This window comes from Podarcis raffonei, chromosome 2 (genome assembly GCF_027172205.1).
Source record: "Podarcis raffonei isolate rPodRaf1 chromosome 2, rPodRaf1.pri, whole genome shotgun sequence".
In the NCBI taxonomy this organism is placed as follows: domain Eukaryota; kingdom Metazoa; phylum Chordata; class Lepidosauria; order Squamata; family Lacertidae; genus Podarcis; species Podarcis raffonei.
In genome coordinates, this window is record NC_070603.1 from 115,246,080 (window position 1) to 115,266,123 (window position 20,044).

Sequence of the window (20,044 nt, forward strand, 5' to 3'; positions counted from 1 at the left end):
TAAAAGTTGGCATGAGTCAGACGCTAACACTTTTAAATTCCATTGACTTCTGTGGGGGCATTAAGCACCTGCTTAAGATTGCTGTCCTTTGCATAGTTGGGAATAATCTACTACTTGCAGCAGGATTTGCAAATGAGTCAACACGCATAGAAATTCATTGTAAATCTCCCATTGAAATCAAAAGTGCTGAATTTTCCTCTCTTTTTTGCATTGGCTGTGAATGCCTCAAGAATTCTGTGTGGCCGTGCTTCGAATTCTTCCAGAAGAATGCTGTGCGACTCAGAAGCTTGCTTCCATTAGTTAATCCGTTAGAGGCCTAGCCCTTGCTGTGCGTATTTTGCTTTTAAGTAATGAGTGGAGTGTGCCCAGGGAGGAGATGTTAAACTGGAGTTTCCTAGAGCAGTAGCCACCAGCCCAGAGGGGGGTGCAGGAGGTGGGGGTTTCCCATCAATCGAGTCCATCACCGGGCAATGTCGTAGCCAAAGCCATTTTTACCGTTTTGACAGGCACCTGGGAACAAGGAACCCAGAAGGAGAAAAAAATGAGGTTTGAAAAGTGCAAGAGACCCCGAACCACCCCGATACTAGAGGGAAGGCAGTTCATAGAAATAGTTGGCAGCTATTTAATTAAGAGTTTCAATAGTCGGGGAAGGGCATTCATAATTATCTGAACATAGAAGGTCCCACTTTCCATGATGGGAGAGCTCATTCTGAAACCCGGGAGAGCTGTTGCCAGCCAGTGTAGACAGTAATGAGCTAGGTGGATGACTGGTCTGAATTGCTATAAGGCAGCTCCCAATATTACTCAGAGGGGCTTGCACATCCCACCAGCAAGGCAAAACCAATTATCTGCAGGGGTGACGTGGGATGGAGGGGTGAATTGAGCTGTAGCAGCCAAAGCGCCTGAAAGCAACGTTTCCTAGCCCAATAGGAAGCAGGGGGGTGCATGCAAAAAATCTGGTTTCCTTGCAGAAAGTTCCAGTTTGTCCCCAAGGCATCTACAGGTAGGGCTGGGAGAAATACGCTGCTTGAAATTCTGGAGAGTCTCATGCCGCCCTTGGAAAGTTGCCCAGAGGAGAATGCAAAGCGTTCTGCACCCCTGAGCCAGCCTGCTATTGCCTCAGGTCTCGTGGGGGAGGGGCACCCACGGCCCTCCAGACCAGTCCACTTGGCCCTCGGGACTCTCCTTGCCCCAGATCACAGCCTCGCCTGCATGAAATCATTTGCCTCCTGTGCATGGCGCCGGCCCATCCATGAGGCAGACTGCAGCAGGTGCCTCAGGTGGCAAAATTCTGGGGGCGTCTCTGCCACCACTGGATAAGTGATTAGAAGCGGCCATGGCAGCTTCCAGCGAACTCTCGCAAGAACCTGGAAGCCCAGCTGTGCGACCCCATATGTGAGGCTTCAGTGGAGAGGGCAAGGAAGGTTGGGTGGTGCAGGGCACACGTGCTAGGTGGCGCCTTCCTGTTTTGCTTCAGGTGCCCATGGGTCGCGAGGCATGTTCTCGCCGCCTGTCAGGACGGCGTGGCCTTTCTGATACTCACAGTCTCCCAGTTTCTCTTCGAGGAAAAGCAGCTGATCGCTGAGCGACTCCACCTGGTCCAGGTAGAGCAGGCGACTCCAGAGCTCCTTCAGCTGGGCGGGCTCCAGGGAAGGCGGCAAGATGGCGATGGCACGTTCCAGGCGCTGCAGGGGTGGAATGGAGAGAGGAGGGCTGCAGGGCAGTTGTGGCAGGGGCCCACTGGGACTGATAGGGCAGAAGGTGGGGAGCCAGCCAGTAGGTGGCGCCAGAGACAGCCAACGTGTTCTGGTTTTGCTGTACATGGGACAACACTGAGAGCAAGGAGGAGGCGGCAGCTGTCAGGCAGGGCCACTCAATGGACTACAAGCAGCAAAGGTGGGGGCTGACTGACGGTAGACCCAAGTTGGTGGGGCAGCAGGCCATTCCTCATAACTACTGCATTTTTCGCTCTATAGGACGCACTTTTCCCCCTCCAAAAATTAAGGGGAAATGTATGTGTGTCCTATGGAGCAAATGCAGGCTCCCTGGCTTCAGCGATAGCAACGCGAAGCCTCCGAAGCCTGCGCTCCGGAGGCTTCGCGTTGCTTTTGCTGAAGCCAGGAGAGTCTGTTTTTTGAGGCTGGCGGTGGGGGAAAGCAGCGCTTCCCCCCATCGCCAGCCCTACAAGCTCCATCGAAAAGCCTGCAGGAGCCGCACGCTCTTTAAAGGGTGCGCCGCTCTTGGGGGCTTTTCCCCAACGAGGGAGAACGGACTGACTGGCTGAGTCAGTCCCTTCTCCCTCCTGTGGCTTTTGCGGGAGATGGGGGAATTCCCCCACCTCCCGCAATAGCAGGGAGAAGGTCTGGGAGAAGTGCACAGGCTGCATGCAGCCTGTCCGCAGCTCCCAGAGCTGGGGGGAGGGGAATCATATTTTTTCCCTTGATTTCCCCCTCTGAAAACTAGGTGCGCCCTATGGTCAGGTGCGCCCTATAGAGTGAAAAATACGTTAATTTGTATTGCACCAGAGAGGCTTGCTTGGCGCCTTCATTACATATCTTTAGGCGCCAGGCAAAAACTGTTCTCTTTAACCAGTCCTTTGGCTGCTTAACATTCTAAGTCTCTTGAAGTGTGTTTGTGGGGGAGGGGTTTTTTTTGGCTTGTTTTTTGTGTAACTTTGTGTATGTTCTCATTTTGTATTTTTCTGTGGTGAACCACCCTCGGGTCTTCAAGGGTGGCATACAAATGTAATTAATAATACTAATGCTGGTGTGCTCTGGTTCATGGGGTCACAAAGAGTCGGACATGACTAAACGACTAAACAACAACAACATCAACAACAACAGTGCTAATAATACTGTATTTTAAATTGTTGCAGCCCACCTTGCGACCTTACGGTGAAGGGTGGGGAGATAATAATAATAATAATAATAATAATAATAATAATAATATATATATATATATATATATATATATATATATATATATATGTACACACACACACACACACACACACACACACACACACACAAACCCCATTGTGGGAAGGGGAGAGATTGCAGGAATGCCTTGCATCATTCGGCTCCTCGTCCTCCTCCAAAATAGCACCTTGACTGCCCAAGGGTATATAGCCAGGACATAACCATTTCCAAGGGCACTCACTATGGATTCTTCATCTGCTATTTATCCAGAGCTGGCTTTGCCAAATTCTTTATGTCCACACGTGTTGCGAGGGGAAAAAATGGCACGTATCCCCGGCTAAACCCCCGTCTCTTGTTTTTACCTCCGAGAAATGCCGCACTGAAATCTTGTTACTGCTAAGTTCTTTGATTTGCTAATCTTTGGCCTTTAGCTCCCCCCACCTGGGTCTTTGAAAGTTATCAGTCTGTCGGCTATCCCCTCATCCAGCAACCATCTGAAACAGGACCAGCTGTTGGAAACTTGAGGGCCTCTCCCTCCCTGGCATGTAAGGAGTGTGGTGGCCAAAAACCAGGGAGGGGTGGTCCAATGACCCCTAAAATTGGGGTGAGGAAGCTGTTTTTTCCTTCGAAGGCCACTGTCCCTTATGGGTCAGCCGTTGGTTGAAACTGAAAGTAAGGGGCCAAAACAGAAACATAATAAAGAGCCCAGCTGGATGAGGCCAATGGCCCATAGAGCCCAACATCCTGTTCTCCCAGTGGCCAGTCATCCTCCTGGGACAGAGACCTACAAAGACTCACCTCTTCCAGCTGCTCCACTTTGGCTTGAAGCTCCTGGATCTCATTGGGAATCGTCTCCTGAGCCCCTAAAATTTTCACTGGGGGAAAGAGAAGAGGAGGACAAGGGAGAAGAGAGCGTGAGAAGGAGCAGGACTGGAACTACCGGTGTGTGGTGGAGCCCCAGAGAGGGTCCAAAATTGATTTCATTTCTTTTTTGTATTTATCTCCCACCATTTTCTCCAAGGAGCTCAAGGTGGAATACAGTGGTACCTCTAGATACGAACGGGATCCATTCCGGAGCCCCGTTCGCATCTAGAGGTAAACTTAACTAGCGACGGCACGTCTGCGCACACCGCTTTTCACCGCTTCTGCGCATGACGTCATTTTGCGCATCTGCGCATGCGCAAGCGGCGAAACCCAGAAGTAATGCGCTCCGTTACTTCCGGGTTGCCAAGGAGCGCAACTCGAATGCGCTCAACTCGAAGCGTATTTAACCCAAGGTATGACTGTACGTGGTTTCTCTTCTTCTTAAAAGTTTTTTGTTTTGCCCAATGTTTTTGAGCTTTTTTGGCATAATTGCAAAAAAAAAAAAGTTGATTTTTAAAAATAGCTATTTTTCAGGAAAATCGGCCAACTGCAGTATTCCGGGTAATGTCCGGGATATTCTGGAAGTTTGGCAACCATAGGTTAGGCTGAGCCATAGCAGTCAACGTTTCCCTTTTTTAAAGGGAAATTCCCTTATTCCGAATAGGATTCCTCGCAAGAAAAGGGGAAAGTTGACAGTTATGGGCTGAGCAGCAGTGACAGGCCCAAGGTCTCCAAGTGATTGGATTCGAACCCTGGTCTCCGAAGTGCAACACTCTGACCACTATGCCACGCTGGCAGAAGGGCCAAGGAGGGCGAGATCTGAACACATGTACAGAACACAACAAATCAGCATTCTGCTCTTTGTACACTTAATTAGGGGCATCGACTAATAGGTCCCTGGCAGGTTCCGCCTCCTCTTTTTCTACCTGGCACCGCCCTCGAATGTCCAGACTCCGCCCCTCAGCCAGTGCTGGTCCTACTCATAATTTAATCAGGTCCCTTCACTCAGATAAGTCTACTCTGAGTAGGACCAGTATTGGATACAACCCTAAGCCAATCTGTGCACATATCTGCTGGTTTGGGGTACTTTATAAAGGAACTGAAGACTGCGTTCCGCGACTCTCAGGGCCTATGCACTTTTTGTTTTGTTTCCTTTTTCATGCAAACCAAAGCAGAAAGAGGTTCTTGGAACTGAACTCAGTGGCCAGATTCAAAGCTGCTTTTTACAGGGAAGTTGTGAAATACACTGAGCAGTGTGGGGTCACAGTCTGAGGCAGCTGCCGCTGTGACCCGTGAAGAATAGATCTGTTTGTAAGAAGAAGCCAGGAAGTGGCGCAATTGAAGGTGTCGCGCTCTCCTCCACCTCAGCACCCCAGCAACCAGTAAACGGAAAGGGAGCGAGGGAGAAGATGCCCTACGACCCCCCAAAAATCCTGTTGAGCAGCCCTAACGAACTTATGAAGCTGCCTTGCACTGAATCGGATCATTGGTTCATCCCGGTTCAGTGCTGCCTACATGGACTGGCAGCTTCTCCCCTGGAGTTCAGGCAGGAAATTCTACCAGCTCTCCAGGGAGATGGCAAGGATTGAACCCCAAACCCCCTTTAAAATGGCCTCAAGACACTGTGGACACAAGTTGAGGGCACAGGGCAGGCACACAAGCACACACTTGCCCTTCAACGCCACCTGTTAACATCAACTGCCGCCTGAAGCAGCCGCCTCACTCTGTCCAATGGTAGAGCCGGCTGCTTCCTTCTATGAGGGGATGAAACAAGGTGCTTGCGTGAGGCAGGAGGAGGTGGTGGTTGTGGGGCACACTGGCCTTCACCCACACCAACACGTTTGTACAGTGGAACCTTGGTTCTCAAATGTCTCCATTGATGAACGTTTTGAAAACCCGGAAGTAAATGCTTCTGTTTTTGAATGCGCCTCGTAAGTTGAACGGCTCCCACTGTGTGTTTTTCAATTTTCTCAATTGAATTTGCAGACAGCCCTTTGCGCCTCAGTTGTCGAACGTTTTGGAAGTCGAAGGGTCTTCCAGAACGGATTACGTTCGACAACCAAGGTTCCACTGTATCGCTTTGTTAAACAGCCATAGCTTCCTCTCCCAAAGATTTCTGGGAACCAGAGAGCTGTTAAAATCCCCGCTCCCCACGGAGCTACAATTCCCAGCGCTCTCCACCAGCTATAGTTCCCAGAATTCCTTGCAGGGAAGCCATGACTGCAAAAGTGAGATAGGAGTTGCTTTAAGTGGATGGTAAGGATGTGGCCATTGGGACGTGGGTGGCGCTGTGGGATAAACCACTGAGCCTAGGACTTGCAGTTCAAATCCCCTGCTCCTGCCAACCTAGCAGTTCGAAAGCACATCAAAGTGCAAGTAGATAAATAGGTACCGCTCTGGCAGGAAGGTAAACGGCGTTTCCGTGCGCTGCTTTGGTTCTCCAGAAGCGGCTTAGTCATGCTGGCCACATGACCCGGAAGCTGTACGCCGGCTCCCCCGGCCAATAAAGTGAGATGAGTGCCGCAACCCCAGAGTCGGTCACGACTGGACCTAATGGTCAGGGGTCCCTTTACCTTTACCTTTAATGATGTGGCCAGGGACATAAAGCATATGGGGTCCTGCTCCACCAACTTCACTCTTCACTCTGCCCTCTGCTGGCCCCCACCTGCCTGCCAGGTCTATCTGGCCCTTGAGAATTTCTGCAGGCCACACCCCCTTTCAAAAGGCCCCACCCCATTCCACAGGCCACACCCCTCGCCAGCCCAGCTTCGCACCTTCCAGGAGTGTTTTGGCACAGCTGGGATGTGTCCTCAAATTCTGCTGAGGTATCTTGCTTGCCCAGATAAAGGGCAGAGGGGTTTGTGTGTGAGAGAGAGACACAGCCAGCGTGGCATAGCGGTTAGAGTGTCAGACTAGGACCTGGGAGATCAGAGTTCGAATCCTCACTCAGCCATGACGCTCACTGGTCCAGTCACTGCCCCTCAGCCTGACCCACCTCACAGGGTTGTTGTAGGGAGAGAATGAAGCAGGGGAGATCCACGTACGCCATTTTGAGCTCCTCAGAGATAAAGGTGGGGAATAGATGCAAGACACAAGCAAACCATAAATACAAATGGAAACTGGTCTTGGGTGCCTAGGCAAAATTGCTCCATCCACTTTTGCCCCTGCCCACATGTGGCCTCTGGGAGGTTACCCAGAAGGCAGTGCGGCCCTCGGCCTGCAAAGTGTCCTCCCCTCCCTTCCATAGAGCTTTCTCCCAGTCCTTGTGACGACCCACCTTTGCTGGCGAGCATAGGGGCGGCCTGGGCAGTGGGCAGCAAGCGGCAGCTCTTGCCATCTGGTTCCAGGGCATAGCCAGGGTGGCACTGGCACTCATAGCTCCCTGCGGTGTTGAGGCAGCGTTGGTCGCAGAGAGAGACGGGTGCGTGGCACTCGTCCACATCTAAGGAAAGACGGCAGCGGGGTTAGGAGTCTACGTGTCTGACGCATAGCTGTCAACTTACAGATTTGAAAATAAGGGGCCAGCAGCCTCTAAAATAAGGGATCAGCAGCCCAAATAAGGGATTTTGCTGTTGTAAAGTTACATGCATTGGTAGGATTGACAGAAGCTGTCAATCCGGCATGAGGCGGTTGCAGCGCCGCGGCAGCCGCTGAAGCGCCGCCCTTTTGCGTCCCTCCCCATCCCCTCCTCTTCCTCCTCCCTCAGGCTGCCTCCTCAGCTGCCACCACCGCTGCCACCTCCGGGCTCGCGGGCGGCGTGGGTGAGAGTCTCTCTCCTCCCCCCCCCGGGGCAGGGAAGGGCCAATGGAACTCCTCGCGCCAGGACGACGGCGCCAGCACGCGCTCTCTCTCGCGGCGGACACCGAGCCGCTGCTTCCCTCCCGAGCCGGGGGAGCATGAAACCCGGGAAATTTAAGGGGCATCATCAATAAGGGACAGCAGCGGGACACGGCGCTGGGATAAGGGAGTTTCCCGCCAAATAAGGGACGGTTGACAGCTATAGTCTGACGGGAGGGAGAACCCCTGCTGCATCTTCCTCTCGGGACCTCGAATAAATAATCTGCCAACCTGCAGAAACCCCAGAAACCTCAAGTTTCTAGTCCTGCTGAGTAAGGCCTTTAAGCCAAGTATCTGCCAACCCACAGGAAATCTGAACCTTAGAGGTGTAGAGTTGGAAGGGACCCATCTATTCCAGCCCCCTGCAATGCAGGAAATTTATGCCCGGCCGAGTGTGAGACTCGAACCCATCAACCTGAGATTTAAAAGTCTCACGCTCTACCGACGGAGCTATCCCTTAAATGAGCCCTGGTGGTCCCTTCTGTTGCAATAAAGGGCACCAGGCTAAGATAGAGGGCACCACCCCGGACCTCCCAGGAATTGCCACCTGAGGCGCCTTCCTAATGGTTCGGGCGGAAAGGATGCGATGGTGCCTTTAATGCCAGGCTAGCCGTGACCAACATCCCCCACCAGCCGCCCAGTGCTAACCCTCGCCTCTCGTCGCTCCCAGGTTCTCTACTCACCGACGTGGCAGTAGCGCCCGCCCCAGCCTGGTTGGCACTGGCACTGGTTTGGCTGGGCACAGGTGCCTCCGTTCTGACAGGGCTTGTGGCAGATGGCTGGCAGGAGAAAGGAGAGAGCAAGGCTGAAGGAGCCCGGACACTGAGGTCCAGCGCTGAGGGCCTTCTAGTGAGGTTACAGGGAAGCAGGCAGAGGGCCTTCTCGGTGGTGACTCCCGCCCTGTGGAACGCCCTCCCATCAGATGCCAAGGAGATAACCATCTTAGGGATGTGTGGATAACTGAGCGGTGCCAGACTCTGTGGCTTTCCATCACATTTCTGCCACGGTTCGAGGACTCACCTTCCTCGCACTTGGTGTCCCCAACGTGGCGTTTCTTCCAGCCTTGGCAGCAGACGATGTGGGTCTGCAGAATGTCTTTGCGCACCTGCCGTGTGGCCACACGATAGGTAGTCCTAGGGAAGAGGGGAAACCCAAGTGTCCTTGGCTACTTCTCCTTCTCACCAAGCTGGGTAAATGATGATTTCCATTTCTGACACCATACAGTGTTTAAGATGAGACAATGCCACCATTATCTGAAGCAGGAACCGTAGAGAGACATCTGACCAGAAAGTCTCTCCTCTTATTAGGGTCTCACAGCAACAGACTTGCTACACACAGTAAAGGACCAGAACTCTATGATCACTGCACACCGGGGAATCAGCATCCTTTGTTGTTTGTCTTCAGCAATTGGAAATTATGAGCCTCCCTTCCTAGCTATTGTGGCTAATAGCTGGTAAGGACCATTGGTGAGGAAAAGAGTTTGTTTACGACCGTATACAAAGCAGATAACCATACAATGCAGCCTAAAAGATCAGCATCTAGGCTGTAGGGTTAGAAGTAGAAGATAGTGTATTTTAAAATAGTATTACATGTAAGGGATAAAATGTGAAGATTTTTAGGGTAAAAGTAAGTGTGATAAAAAAATGGTTAAAAATTCTGATATATGTAAACTGCTAAAGATGAGGTAAAACGAAAATCAGATGGGGGGACTTGGGGAAGCTCACCTAACAATGTTTAGAAAAAATAAGGATAAGACAGGAATTTGTTTGTATTGTGTGTTTTTTCTGTTTGTGTTGTTTATTTGTGTTATAAAATGAATAAAAAATTTTGGGGGGAAAAAGATCAAAATCACAACAGGTCACGAGTTCAAATCACTAGCCACTCGCCATAGAAGAAGTCTCCACGTGACTCATGGAATTTTAAGAGCATTTCTTTCTTAAAATAAGCATGATGAAATTACTTTAAAAGGCAAGACGGTGACTCATGAAACAGATCTAACAAAGCAGCAGAAAAGGCGTACAATCTAGGGGCAGCCAATGTTTTGGACTACAACTCCCATGAGCCTCAGCCAGCATGACTAAGGGTGATGGGAGGTGGAGTCCGCAACATCAGGAGGGAGCCATGTTGGCTATCGCTGACATAATCAATGAACAGAAAATCATGACAATCTGTCCAATGCCTAGGTGGAGTTTTTATCTGGTGTCGAGAGAATGCTAAAAATTGCTCTAGGCAGACCTCACTGGAGAGAGCATTCCACAAGCGGGGAGCCACCACAGAAAAGACCCTCTCCCTCAGCAAGTTAAAACAGATAGCAAGTTAAAACAGATAGGTTTTAAAAAAAACCAAACACCAGCAGAAACCATACTCTCCAACATTTGTGGCGTCAAAATCTGGACACTCCTTTTTTGGTCCTGAACTCTCGCGCATGTGTGAGTACAAGACCGAAAGACACTCTCATGAGACCAAAAAACCGAGCATCTTTCATTCTGGCACTCTGGTGCAAATCAGCAGAGCACCAGGCCCAAAAATAGGACATTCCAGGATCTAAACAGAAACCGGGATTGGCTTCTGTGATTCTGGGATGTCCAGCTTAAAAACGGGACAGTGGAGGGGTATGAAATACACGACCCTAAAAATGCACCATTCAGTAAAACGTTCTCCCCACCCTCCTCACCCCTGGTGTCTCCATGCAGTGGAGGACTTTGCGTACCTGTAGGTGCTGCAGACTCGGGGTCCAGCACACAGCGTCAAATACGGCTGGTGCGCAGGCTTGGCGTAGGTCTCGTTGTAGAACAAGGGGATCCTCAACGTGCGACGTGCGCACACTCGGCTGTGGGTCAAAGAGGGTGCACAACTGAGAGGGTTTTGGTGATTCCTTTCAGCCTCTAGAATATCAGAGCCCTGTGGTGGCTAAAACCACATGGGATTGCTAACACATCAAAAATAAAGGTCTTAGCACAGTGGTTGAAATATCTGCTTTCCATGCAGGAGGTTCCAGGTTCAATCCTCTACAGTCCCCGGCCTGAATCAATGGAGTGGCACTGTCAGTGTCTACTGAGATAGATGGACTAAGGGCCTGGCTGCATAATGCGGCTTCCGGTTTAAAACCAGGGTGCCGCATAGATTGCTAAATTCTCTGCCCAAATCCATCCATACTCCCCCAGCCGTCCAATTAAAACTACGCATGGGCATCAGTTGGTTAGCACGTGGCCCTGATAATGCCAAGGTTGCAGGTTTGATCCTAATAATTATAATATACCTCATCCATCTGGCTGGGTTTCCCCAGTCACTCTGAGCGGCTCCCAACGGAATATTAAAAGCACAATGAAACGTCAAACATTAAAAACTTCCCTAAAATAGGGCTGCCTTCAGATGTCTTCTAAAAGTCAGATACTGTTGTTTATTTCCTTGGCATCTGATGGGAGGGCGTTCCACAGGGCGGGTGCCACTACCGAGAAGGCCCTCTGCCTGGCTTCCTGTAACTTGGCTTCTCGCAGGGAACCGCCAGAAGGCCCTCGGAGCTGGACCTCAGTGTTCAGGCTGAGCGATGGGGGTGGAGACGCTCCTTCAGGTATACTGGTCTGAGGCCATTTAAGGACAGCTGCATTTTCCTGCATTTGCAGGGGTTGGACTAGATGACCCTCAGGGTCCCTTTCAACTCTATATTTCTATGATTACGTTCAAAAGGCGCTCCGGATCCAGCTTTTTGAAAACGTCATTGGCCATGACCATGAGATATTCATTGCTGGATTGTGGAGAGGTGCTTAACTCTTTGAATGCCCACGTACCAGTTTTTCATTCTGAAATTGTGCCCACCCCCATACGGCTTCTGCTCCCTGCCTCTCTGCCAGCTATATCTGGGAGCTGGGTGAAATTGTGCTTTCTGAAACCCATGGAGAAAAAGGGCAGATGATTTGGAGTGGAGAAATGGCAGGTGGGGGAAGGATTAAGGAGCCACTATCTCCCAGTGCTGCTGCTCTGCTAAAAATATCTCCCACTACCCTTCTACTTTAGAGGGACCGAGTTTGCTTTCTGTAGCATATACATCTATTTCTGTCATTCTGTTGTCTCCTCTGGCCAAGCAGGTTGTTAAAACGATACAGGAACCTGCATAAGTTATTTGCCACTTGGAGAAGTAGGATTGCTTTTGGATTCATCTCAATTTTTCATCTTTTTCAAGCTGCCTGGGAGAGTCAGGGGTGGGGACCAGAATCCGTCTCCAGACAAATTGTGTGCATGCGTTTGCTTTGATTGACATAATTTATCCTCTTTGTATAGCCCACAGCTCTTAAAAAAACAATTTGCAGCACATTTTTATTTTATCTTTCCAAGAGGAAAGGGGCGGGGGGGGGAGCGAAGGTCCCAGGACAGTCTTCGCTTCTTAATTATTTGCTTTGTTTTAAAGAGATGAGATGTTGTCTTTTGCTGGATTCAGACAAAAGAGCCTTTTGTACGGGGATCCGTCTATACAGTTCTGTCTCAGTGCCAAACTCTGGTGCCCTGTGCCAAGGGCTTTCGTCAGACCCGAGATTCTTTGAAAAGCCCAAGACTGAATCGGGACTTTCTGCGTGCCAAAGATGAGGACCAGAAAAGCATTTTAAACATTGGGTTGCATTCAACCAAGTCCTACTCAGAGTAGACCTATTGAAATTAATAAACCTTAGAATCCTGCAATTGTGGAAGGGACCCCAAGGAGTCATCTAAAGGTGTCATGGGCTTTGAAGACACTCGAACTCAGGACGCAAGGGAGAACCATACTAAGAGGAAGGCACGCTTGGCAAACCCTCACCGTGATCAACTCCCGCCCGGGAACCAATGTCCACACTATGGAAGGACATTTGGGTCCAGAATTGGCCTCCACAGTCACTTACGAACTCATTGTTAAAACTGTGTTTATGGAAGATAATCTTACTCAGCTACGAGTGATCGCCAAAGAAGAAGAAGAAGAGATTTATTTACTTAATCAGTGGGATCTCCCAACAAAACGTGGCAGTGGATTCTCTCACCCCCTAGCGCAGGCATAGGCAACCTTCGGCCCTCCAGATGTTTTGGCCTACAACTCCCATGATCCCTAGCTAACAGGACCAGTGGTCAGGGATGATGGGAATTGTAGTCCCAAAACACCAGGAGGGCCGAAGGTTGCTTATGCCTGCCCTAGCGGGAGGACTCCTAGGATAACTCAGTCAGTAGAGCATGAGACCCTTAATCATGGGTTCAAGCCCCACGTCAGGCAAAAATATCTCTGCATTGCAGGGGGTTGGACTAGATGACCCCATGGTCCCTTCTTACAATTCCATGATTCTGGGACTGTTGTCAATGGTTCCAGATTGTGATGCCTTGTGAATATCAGCAGAGCTCAGGGCTATTTGATGTGAAGGAACTTCCTTTTTCTGCTCTTCTGTTTCCTGCCTAGCTGCTTGGTCCCAATGTTTCAGGTTCTCGAAGAGAAGGAAGTGTGATTGTATGTGTGTGTGTGTACTCTCACGCACCAATCACCTAGCCTATTATTATTATTATTAATTGAATTTATATACCGCCCTATACCTGGAGGTCTCAGGGCAGTTCACAGAATAAAATCAAAATATAAAACCACAAAATACATAATCAAAAAGAAAACAACAACCCAATAACACCCCCCCCAAATAAACACATTTTAAAAGGGCATAGGATGTCAATCAAATCAACCAAAGGCCTGGTTAAAAAGGAACATTTTTGCCTGGCACCTAAAGGCACCAGGTGAACTTCCCTGGGAAGAGCATCCACAGATGGGGAGCCACTGCAGAGAAGGCCCCGTTCTTGTGTTGCCACCCTCCGGACCTCTCAAGTAGGAGGCAAACGAAGGAGGGTCTCAGAAGATGATCTCTGGGTCCGGGTAACTTCATATGGAAAGAGGTGGTCCTTGAGGTATCACGGTCCTGAGCCATTTAAGGCTTTATAGATCAAAACTAGCCCTTTGAATTGGGTCCGGAAACTTACTGGTAGCCAGTGCAGTCGGACCAGGATCAGTGTAATAGGCTCAAACCATCTTGATCCGGTGAGCAACTTGGCTGCCAAATTCTGCTGTATTCAGCCTGCCTCTGCTCTTTCATTCTTATTTATTTCACAGTTACTTGTTTCTCTTTATTTAAGGAACTTATATCCAGTTCCCAAGTTATTTGTCAAAGCAACTTAAACATAGGTAAAGAATATCATATGGAAAATTTAAGACACAAATGAAAGCATCGTGTATGTGTGTGACATCAGAACAGCTTTAAACTGCAAAGGTGTCCTGAGCAGAAAACCATTTTCATCTTGATGGCACCTGCCTGATTTCTTGTGGCAAGGAGTTCCACAGATTTGGGCCCACTATGCCCAAAGACTCGTGTTTCTGGTTCATCGGGAGCTTCTCACAGTGCCCGCCCCCCCGATGATCTCAGTGATTGGAATCATAGAATTGTAGAGTTGAAAGGGACCATGAAGGACATCTAGTTCAACCATCCGAAATGCAGCAATCTTTTTGCCCAATGCGGTGCTTGAACCCACGATCCTGAGACTAAGAGAGTCTCATGCTCTACCAACTGAGCTATCCCAGCTTAGGATATACTAGGAAAGGTGTCCCTGGGCCAAAAGGTCTTAGTACAATAGGACAAGAACTTTGAATCTTGCTCTATAGAGGAAGAAAAAGAGAAGAAGAGTTTGGATTTGATATCCCGCTTTATCACTACCCGAAGGAGTCTCAAAGCCAGTGGCATAGCGTGGGGGGCGCAGGGGGGGCCGGCCGCACCGGCCGCAACATCTGGGGGGGTGCACTCGCACTTGCAGCTCTCTGCCCCTACTAAAATCCACGGATTAGGGGGCACAAATTACTTGCCTTGCCCCGGGTGCTGACAACCCACGCTACGCCACTGCTCAAAGCGGCTAACATTCTCCTTTCCCTTCCTCCCCCACAACAAACACTGTGAGGTAAGTGGGGTTGAGAGACTTCAGAGAAGTGTGACCAGCCCAAGGCATAGCTGTCAACTTACAGATTTGAAAATAAGGGACCAGCAGCCTCTAAAATAAGGGATTAGCAGCCAGAATATGGGATTTTGCTGTTGTAAAGTTACATACATTGGTAGGATTGACAGATGCTGTCAATCCGGCATGAGGCGGTTGTAGCGCCGCCGCTGCCGCTGAAGCGCCACCCTTCTGCATCCCTCCCCATCCCCTCCTCTTCCTCCTCCCTCAGGCTGCCTCCTCAGCTGCCACCACTGCTGCCGCCTCCGGACTCGCGGGTGGCGTGGGTGAGAGTCTCTCTCCTCCCCCCCCCCCCCGGGCAGGGAAGGGCCGATGGAACTCCTTGCGCCAGGACAACGGTGCCAGTGCACGCTCTCTCTCGCGGCGGAGGACCCCGAGCCACTGCTTCCCTCTCAAGCCGGGCGAGCATGAAACCCGGGAAATTTAAGGAACATCATCAATAAGGGACAGCAGCGGGAGACGGTGCTGGGATAAGGGAGTTTCCCGCCAAATAAGGGACAGTTGACAGCTATGGCCCAAGGTCACCCAGCAGCTGCATGTGGAGGAGCGGAGATGCGAACCCGGTTCACCAGATTACGAGTCCACCGCTCTTAACCACTAGACCACACTGGCTCCCTCCTTGAGGGTGGGAAGCAGTTGCAGAAGTCCGTCCCCCCATCCCCATTCCTGCTGCAGCTTTCTGGCCCAGATCCATGGGGCAGCCTCACATTCCTTGGCTGCGTTACCCACCCCACCGCTCTCTCCTTACGTCTCAGGCTTCTTGCTCTGTCCAAGCGCTTCCCTCAGGAGGAAGGCAGCGAGGAGCCCCCCGCAGAGGAAGGCTGTGGCAGAAACACCCAACCTCCCCATAGCACAGAGGACAGGGAGCGGGTTCAAAACCCAGGACCTGTGGAAGAGAAGAGAAGGATTTAAGGAAAGGGCAGCACCTTTGCCTTCAGATTGACACAGAATTGTAGACTTGGAAGGGAACCTAGGGGTCATCCAGTCCAACCCCCTACAGTGCAGGAATATGCAGCTGTCCCGTACGGGGATTGAACCTGTGACTTTGGCATGATCAGCACCTTGATCCAACTAACTGAGCTATCAGTCTGGTTGGTTTGCAGGGGAGGCTGGGCAAGGTTAGATCGAAGCAAACGTCCACACTTTCCTTATCACAAAACGCCTGGTCTTTGGGGGGAAGTGGGTTTGTCGTGCAAGAGTTCCCAAACTGGCCTTAATCCTGCATCCTCGGTTTGCCAGTAGGTAATGGAATCCCAGCTGAAAATTAGCATCTATGAAGGGCCCCTTGCCTTGATCCAGAACAGCTGTTCTCATGTTCCTTATATGTGGGTAGGGCGAGGGGGAAATGAATGAGAAGGAGCGGTTTTCCTTGCTTTATTATGTGATGTAATTTTTATATTATTATTATTATACATGTATTCAAAAGTTACAATGCAGCTCTGTCTCCTGCCATAATATCTCAGAATGATCAATCCCACATCGCTGTCATACTCAATATATACTATTGAAATATACTCAATAGGAACCCAGCTTCCAATCTGGTTGTCTAGGCATTTTCAATCAATATATCCTCTCCACAGATGCCTCTGTAATGATGATGACTGCATTAAAATATCCTGTTCTTCTTCAATAAAAGAGAAAGGGATGTATTATATCTATCTATCTATCTATCTATCATCTATCTATCTATCTATCTATCTATCTATCTATCTATCTATCTATCTATCTATCTATCTTTTGGAGATGGACCTTTTGTCACAAAAATTTATCTTTCCTGGTAGGGCTTTGTGTGATTTCCAAAGTATTACTGTAGTGCAAATTTGTACAGAATTTCGTCTTGTCCATTGCAACGAGGCTTCTCCTCTTTTTACTGGCTTCCTTTGGTCCTGTTTCCTTTGCTGAACACCTTAACATGCAGAAATTGCAGCAGCGAAAGCTTCCCCTGCCCCACTCAGGCCAAGAACAGGTTTCTGCCCTATATTTCCACGTGTCGAGCTACTGTTAAAACAGATATATATATTAGTTCAATCAATAGAGCATGAGACCCTGAAGTTGTGGGTTGTGGGTTCAAGTCCCACGTTGGGCAAAAGATTCCTGCATTGCAGGGGGTTGGGCTAGATGACCCTCAGGGTCCCTTCTGACGCTACAATCCTATGATTCTATGAATTGGTATTATATATGATCTTGGCAGCACAAATGGTAACTGCAACTCAGTGGAAAACAGTCCCAAATCTTCCCCTGGCTGCTTGGTACCGCTCATTCTGGAATATAGCTATAATGGATAATTCAAGATTTCGACAAGGGCTGGAACCTCCAGACCATTTTTATACGGTTTGGCATTCTTCTATGACATACGCAGCAGAGTGCAATCATCATCACAAGGCTGGCAAATCTGGAATGATCCTGGGCGATCTGATAACGTTTATAGTCTTTACTTTATAGACTTGTTATTTTAACCCCTGTGCAACTGGGTGCACTGTGCATGCCCATTTTATAATTCTGCTTTTCATCTTTTAACTTCCGCCAGTCGTAATCCTTCTCTCTTGTTTTCTATACATTATAAAACGAAAAAACAAACCTTCAACCCACTCTGTGCCAAAACAGCAAAGGAGCCAGTATAGCAACGTTCCTCTTCATCAGCCTTTGCTGACTGGACCTGATTAGCTCCAGAGGTGCCAGCCAGGGCTGATGGGATATGTAGTCTGAAACACATCTGGGGGGCACCAGGTTGGCAAAGACGGCCCTGCACCATCCTCAATATCTGGCGCTGCAGAAAATTCAGCAAACTTTACATGCAGAATCACAGATCTATGGAGTTGGAAGGGACCGCCGGGGTCTGTGTGTGTGTGTGTGTGATCGAGTCCAACAGCTGCAATGCTTTCGCCCAATGTGGAACTCGAACCCACAACCTTGAGTCTCATGCTCTACCAACTAAGCTATCCCACAGGACACACACACTCTCAGCGCGTTCTGCAAAATGTCCCCACCACCAACCTCACACAAATACCCTTGCACACTACCTGTTCCGTCTCCTCTCAGCCTTGGCGCTTCTCTCTGGCTGCCCTCGAGGTCCCAACCTGAGAGCTCCTGCATCCAGCCGTCTGTTCCCAGCTCAGCTGTGGGTGGAAGCAGAGTTTGAAACAGCCAAGTCCCCACCTTTCTTGGACAGCCGCCACGCACCCTTGCAGCAGCAGCCGCAGCAAATCCCCCCTTCCACCCACCTCTGGACGATGCCCCCTGGCATTTCGGCCCCTGGCATGAGTCACGCCCTCCCCCCCTCGACCCCAAACCCGCCGACGAGGCGAGTGGCCCAGACAGGGCCTCATTGTCCCCTCCGCCCTCTTGGGATTCCTCACCCCCCACCGAACAAACCAGTTCATTGTCACTCTCAGGGTCCTTTGCGCTGGAATGGGAGAGCATTATGTGCAGAGCCCCCCTCCCCTCCCCAACCCAGCACATACACACCACAAGGCCAGGGTATTGGGGAGCTCTGTGTGTGTGGAGTTGTGTGCCAGAATTGTCGGGGGCCACTGCTGGCAGGAGGCTGCGGCGAAGTTTGGGAACTCGCGAGGGGCCACTGTCTGGGCTGCCACAATAGGACAAAGGCAGGAACTGGTTCCAGGCTGTGACGGAAAATGTCGCCCACAGATGTCGGCCTTTAAAACAAACCGGCTGGCTACAGCCACACACATTGTCTCCCGCTGCAACGCCTTCAAGATGAAGGAGGCCGGTGTCTGGGTGGGCCGGGAGGCGAGGAGGCGATAAGGCTTCAGGCACCGCACCCGGCTCCCAGTTTGAAAGCCTTTTCGTTGGCAGGGGCAAGTCCGCTGCGTGGCTGAACATCTGCACCTTCTCTCCTTCAATGCGACAGGCTGAAATTCAAGAGGTGAAGCTGTTGGTCACCAGGGAGAAACAGGGGCAGGGAATATTTTCCCCTGTTGACTGAAATTCAACGGGCAAAGCCTTTCCTATTGGAGAGAAGCAATGCTTCGAAATAATTTCCCCTGTTAACTTATTCCACCTGACCTTGGATTGGGTTGTGCCAGGCAGAGGTGGATTTAGGGGAGCAGAGATTGAGTGTGCGGAGGCACAGGGGATGCCACAACTGTTATTTAAAGGCAGGGGCGCCAAATTTTGGCATTGCACAGGGTGTCACTGAAATTTGAGACCTGAGTCTGCCACCGTGCCAGGCTTTGCTAAAGGATTTGTGGGTGTGTTCAGGTGTGTTCACATTAAAGCACAGTGAAGTTGCCCCCCTGCCTCCCCCAGTGCATTTCACGGCTCTTCCCCCCGCCCCCAAGCTGTTCACATCAGCATGGCTTCATTAGTGTCAGATTCATTTCTATTTGTGTGCACACTAGGCAGGGGGCGCTGGTGAGAGGGGAGGCTTTTACCCTCTGCAAAGGTGTTCACACCTTGGCTAGAGAATCCTTGAAGGACTCTAATCAGTATAAAGCTGGTTTCAGAAATAATGCACCAGACGGTAGCATTTTATAACAAAGTGTAGGACGTTAATCCATTTGAACAGGGATTAAAAACCCAGCACCAGAAACAGTAAACAGGAGTGTGAACAGTCTTAGTCTAGAATATATGTTCCTTGAGCGGTACCACACAGTCATGTGATTCCATACACTTCAATATTTGGAGGATCCAAATTTGGGTGCTATTTTTTGGGTCAGACATGCTGGTATGAGCCAGAGCACCTGACCCAAAACCAAGCACCTTTTGCTCGGGTGCGAGCTAACCACCGTGCTGAGAGCACTTCACTACAGCTGCTTCTGTCCCGCTTGGAAAAATCGGGATTTAGCAGGACACCGACAGAAATTGTGATTGATTTGGCGGCTGCCACAGAAGAAATGAAAGGGACGCGGGTGGCGCTGTGGGTTAAACCACAGAGCCTAGGACTTGCCGATCAGAAGGTGAGCGGTTCGAATCCCCACGACGGGGTGAGCTCCCGTTGCTCGGTCCCTGCACCTGCCAACCTAGCAGTTCGAAAGCACGTTAAAGTGCAAGTAGATAAATAGGTACCGCTCTGGCGTGAAGGTAAAGTAGCTTAGTCATGCTGGCCACATGACCTGGAAGCTGTATGCCGGCTCCCTCGGCCAGTAAAGCGAGATGAGCACCAGAACCCCAGAGTTGGCCACGACTGGACCTAATGGTCAGGGGTCCCTTTACCTTTACCTTTTACAGAAGAAATAGGGCGGTTGATGGGTATGCGATTCTTGACTGTGAGAGTGAGGCAGGAGAGGGTTAAGGTGATGCTATAATCTGAGAGAAAATATTATGAAAATGCTATACAGAGGGCACCACACTCCAGCAAAACTAGCAAAGATGTATAAAAACACATCACCACCTTGCTGGAGGTGTAAGGATGGAATAGGGTCATATATGCACATGTGGTGGGAATGCACAGCCATTAAAGAATTTTG

The 20,044-nt window shown here is 50.1% G+C and overlaps 1 protein-coding gene across 3 annotated transcripts in view; it reads right to left on the minus strand.

Moving 5' to 3' along the window:
• Positions 1-460: 460 nt before the first annotated feature.
• The window catches only part of EGFL8 (EGF like domain multiple 8), a 31,435-nt gene continuing 11,851 nt past the window's right edge, over positions 461-20,044 (minus strand). Inside the window, exons 2-10 of one of the 3 annotated variants that reach the window (XM_053379350.1) lie at positions 17,636-17,731; positions 15,364-15,501; positions 10,330-10,449; positions 8,640-8,752; positions 8,303-8,398; positions 7,060-7,224; positions 3,717-3,793; positions 1,544-1,685; positions 461-510 (exon numbers count right to left, since the gene is read on the minus strand). In XM_053379350.1, coding sequence (XP_053235325.1) covers positions 461-510; positions 1,544-1,685; positions 3,717-3,793; positions 7,060-7,224; positions 8,303-8,398; positions 8,640-8,752; positions 10,330-10,449; positions 15,364-15,464 — 864 coding nt within the window. In that variant the 5' untranslated portion in view covers positions 15,465-15,501; positions 17,636-17,731. Of the gene's footprint in view, positions 511-699; positions 1,686-3,716; positions 3,794-7,059; positions 7,225-8,302; positions 8,399-8,639; positions 8,753-10,329; positions 10,450-15,363; positions 15,502-17,635; positions 17,732-18,080; positions 18,848-20,044 lie in introns of those variants that run through there. The other 2 variants (XM_053379349.1, XM_053379348.1) reach the window with 2 other exon arrangements.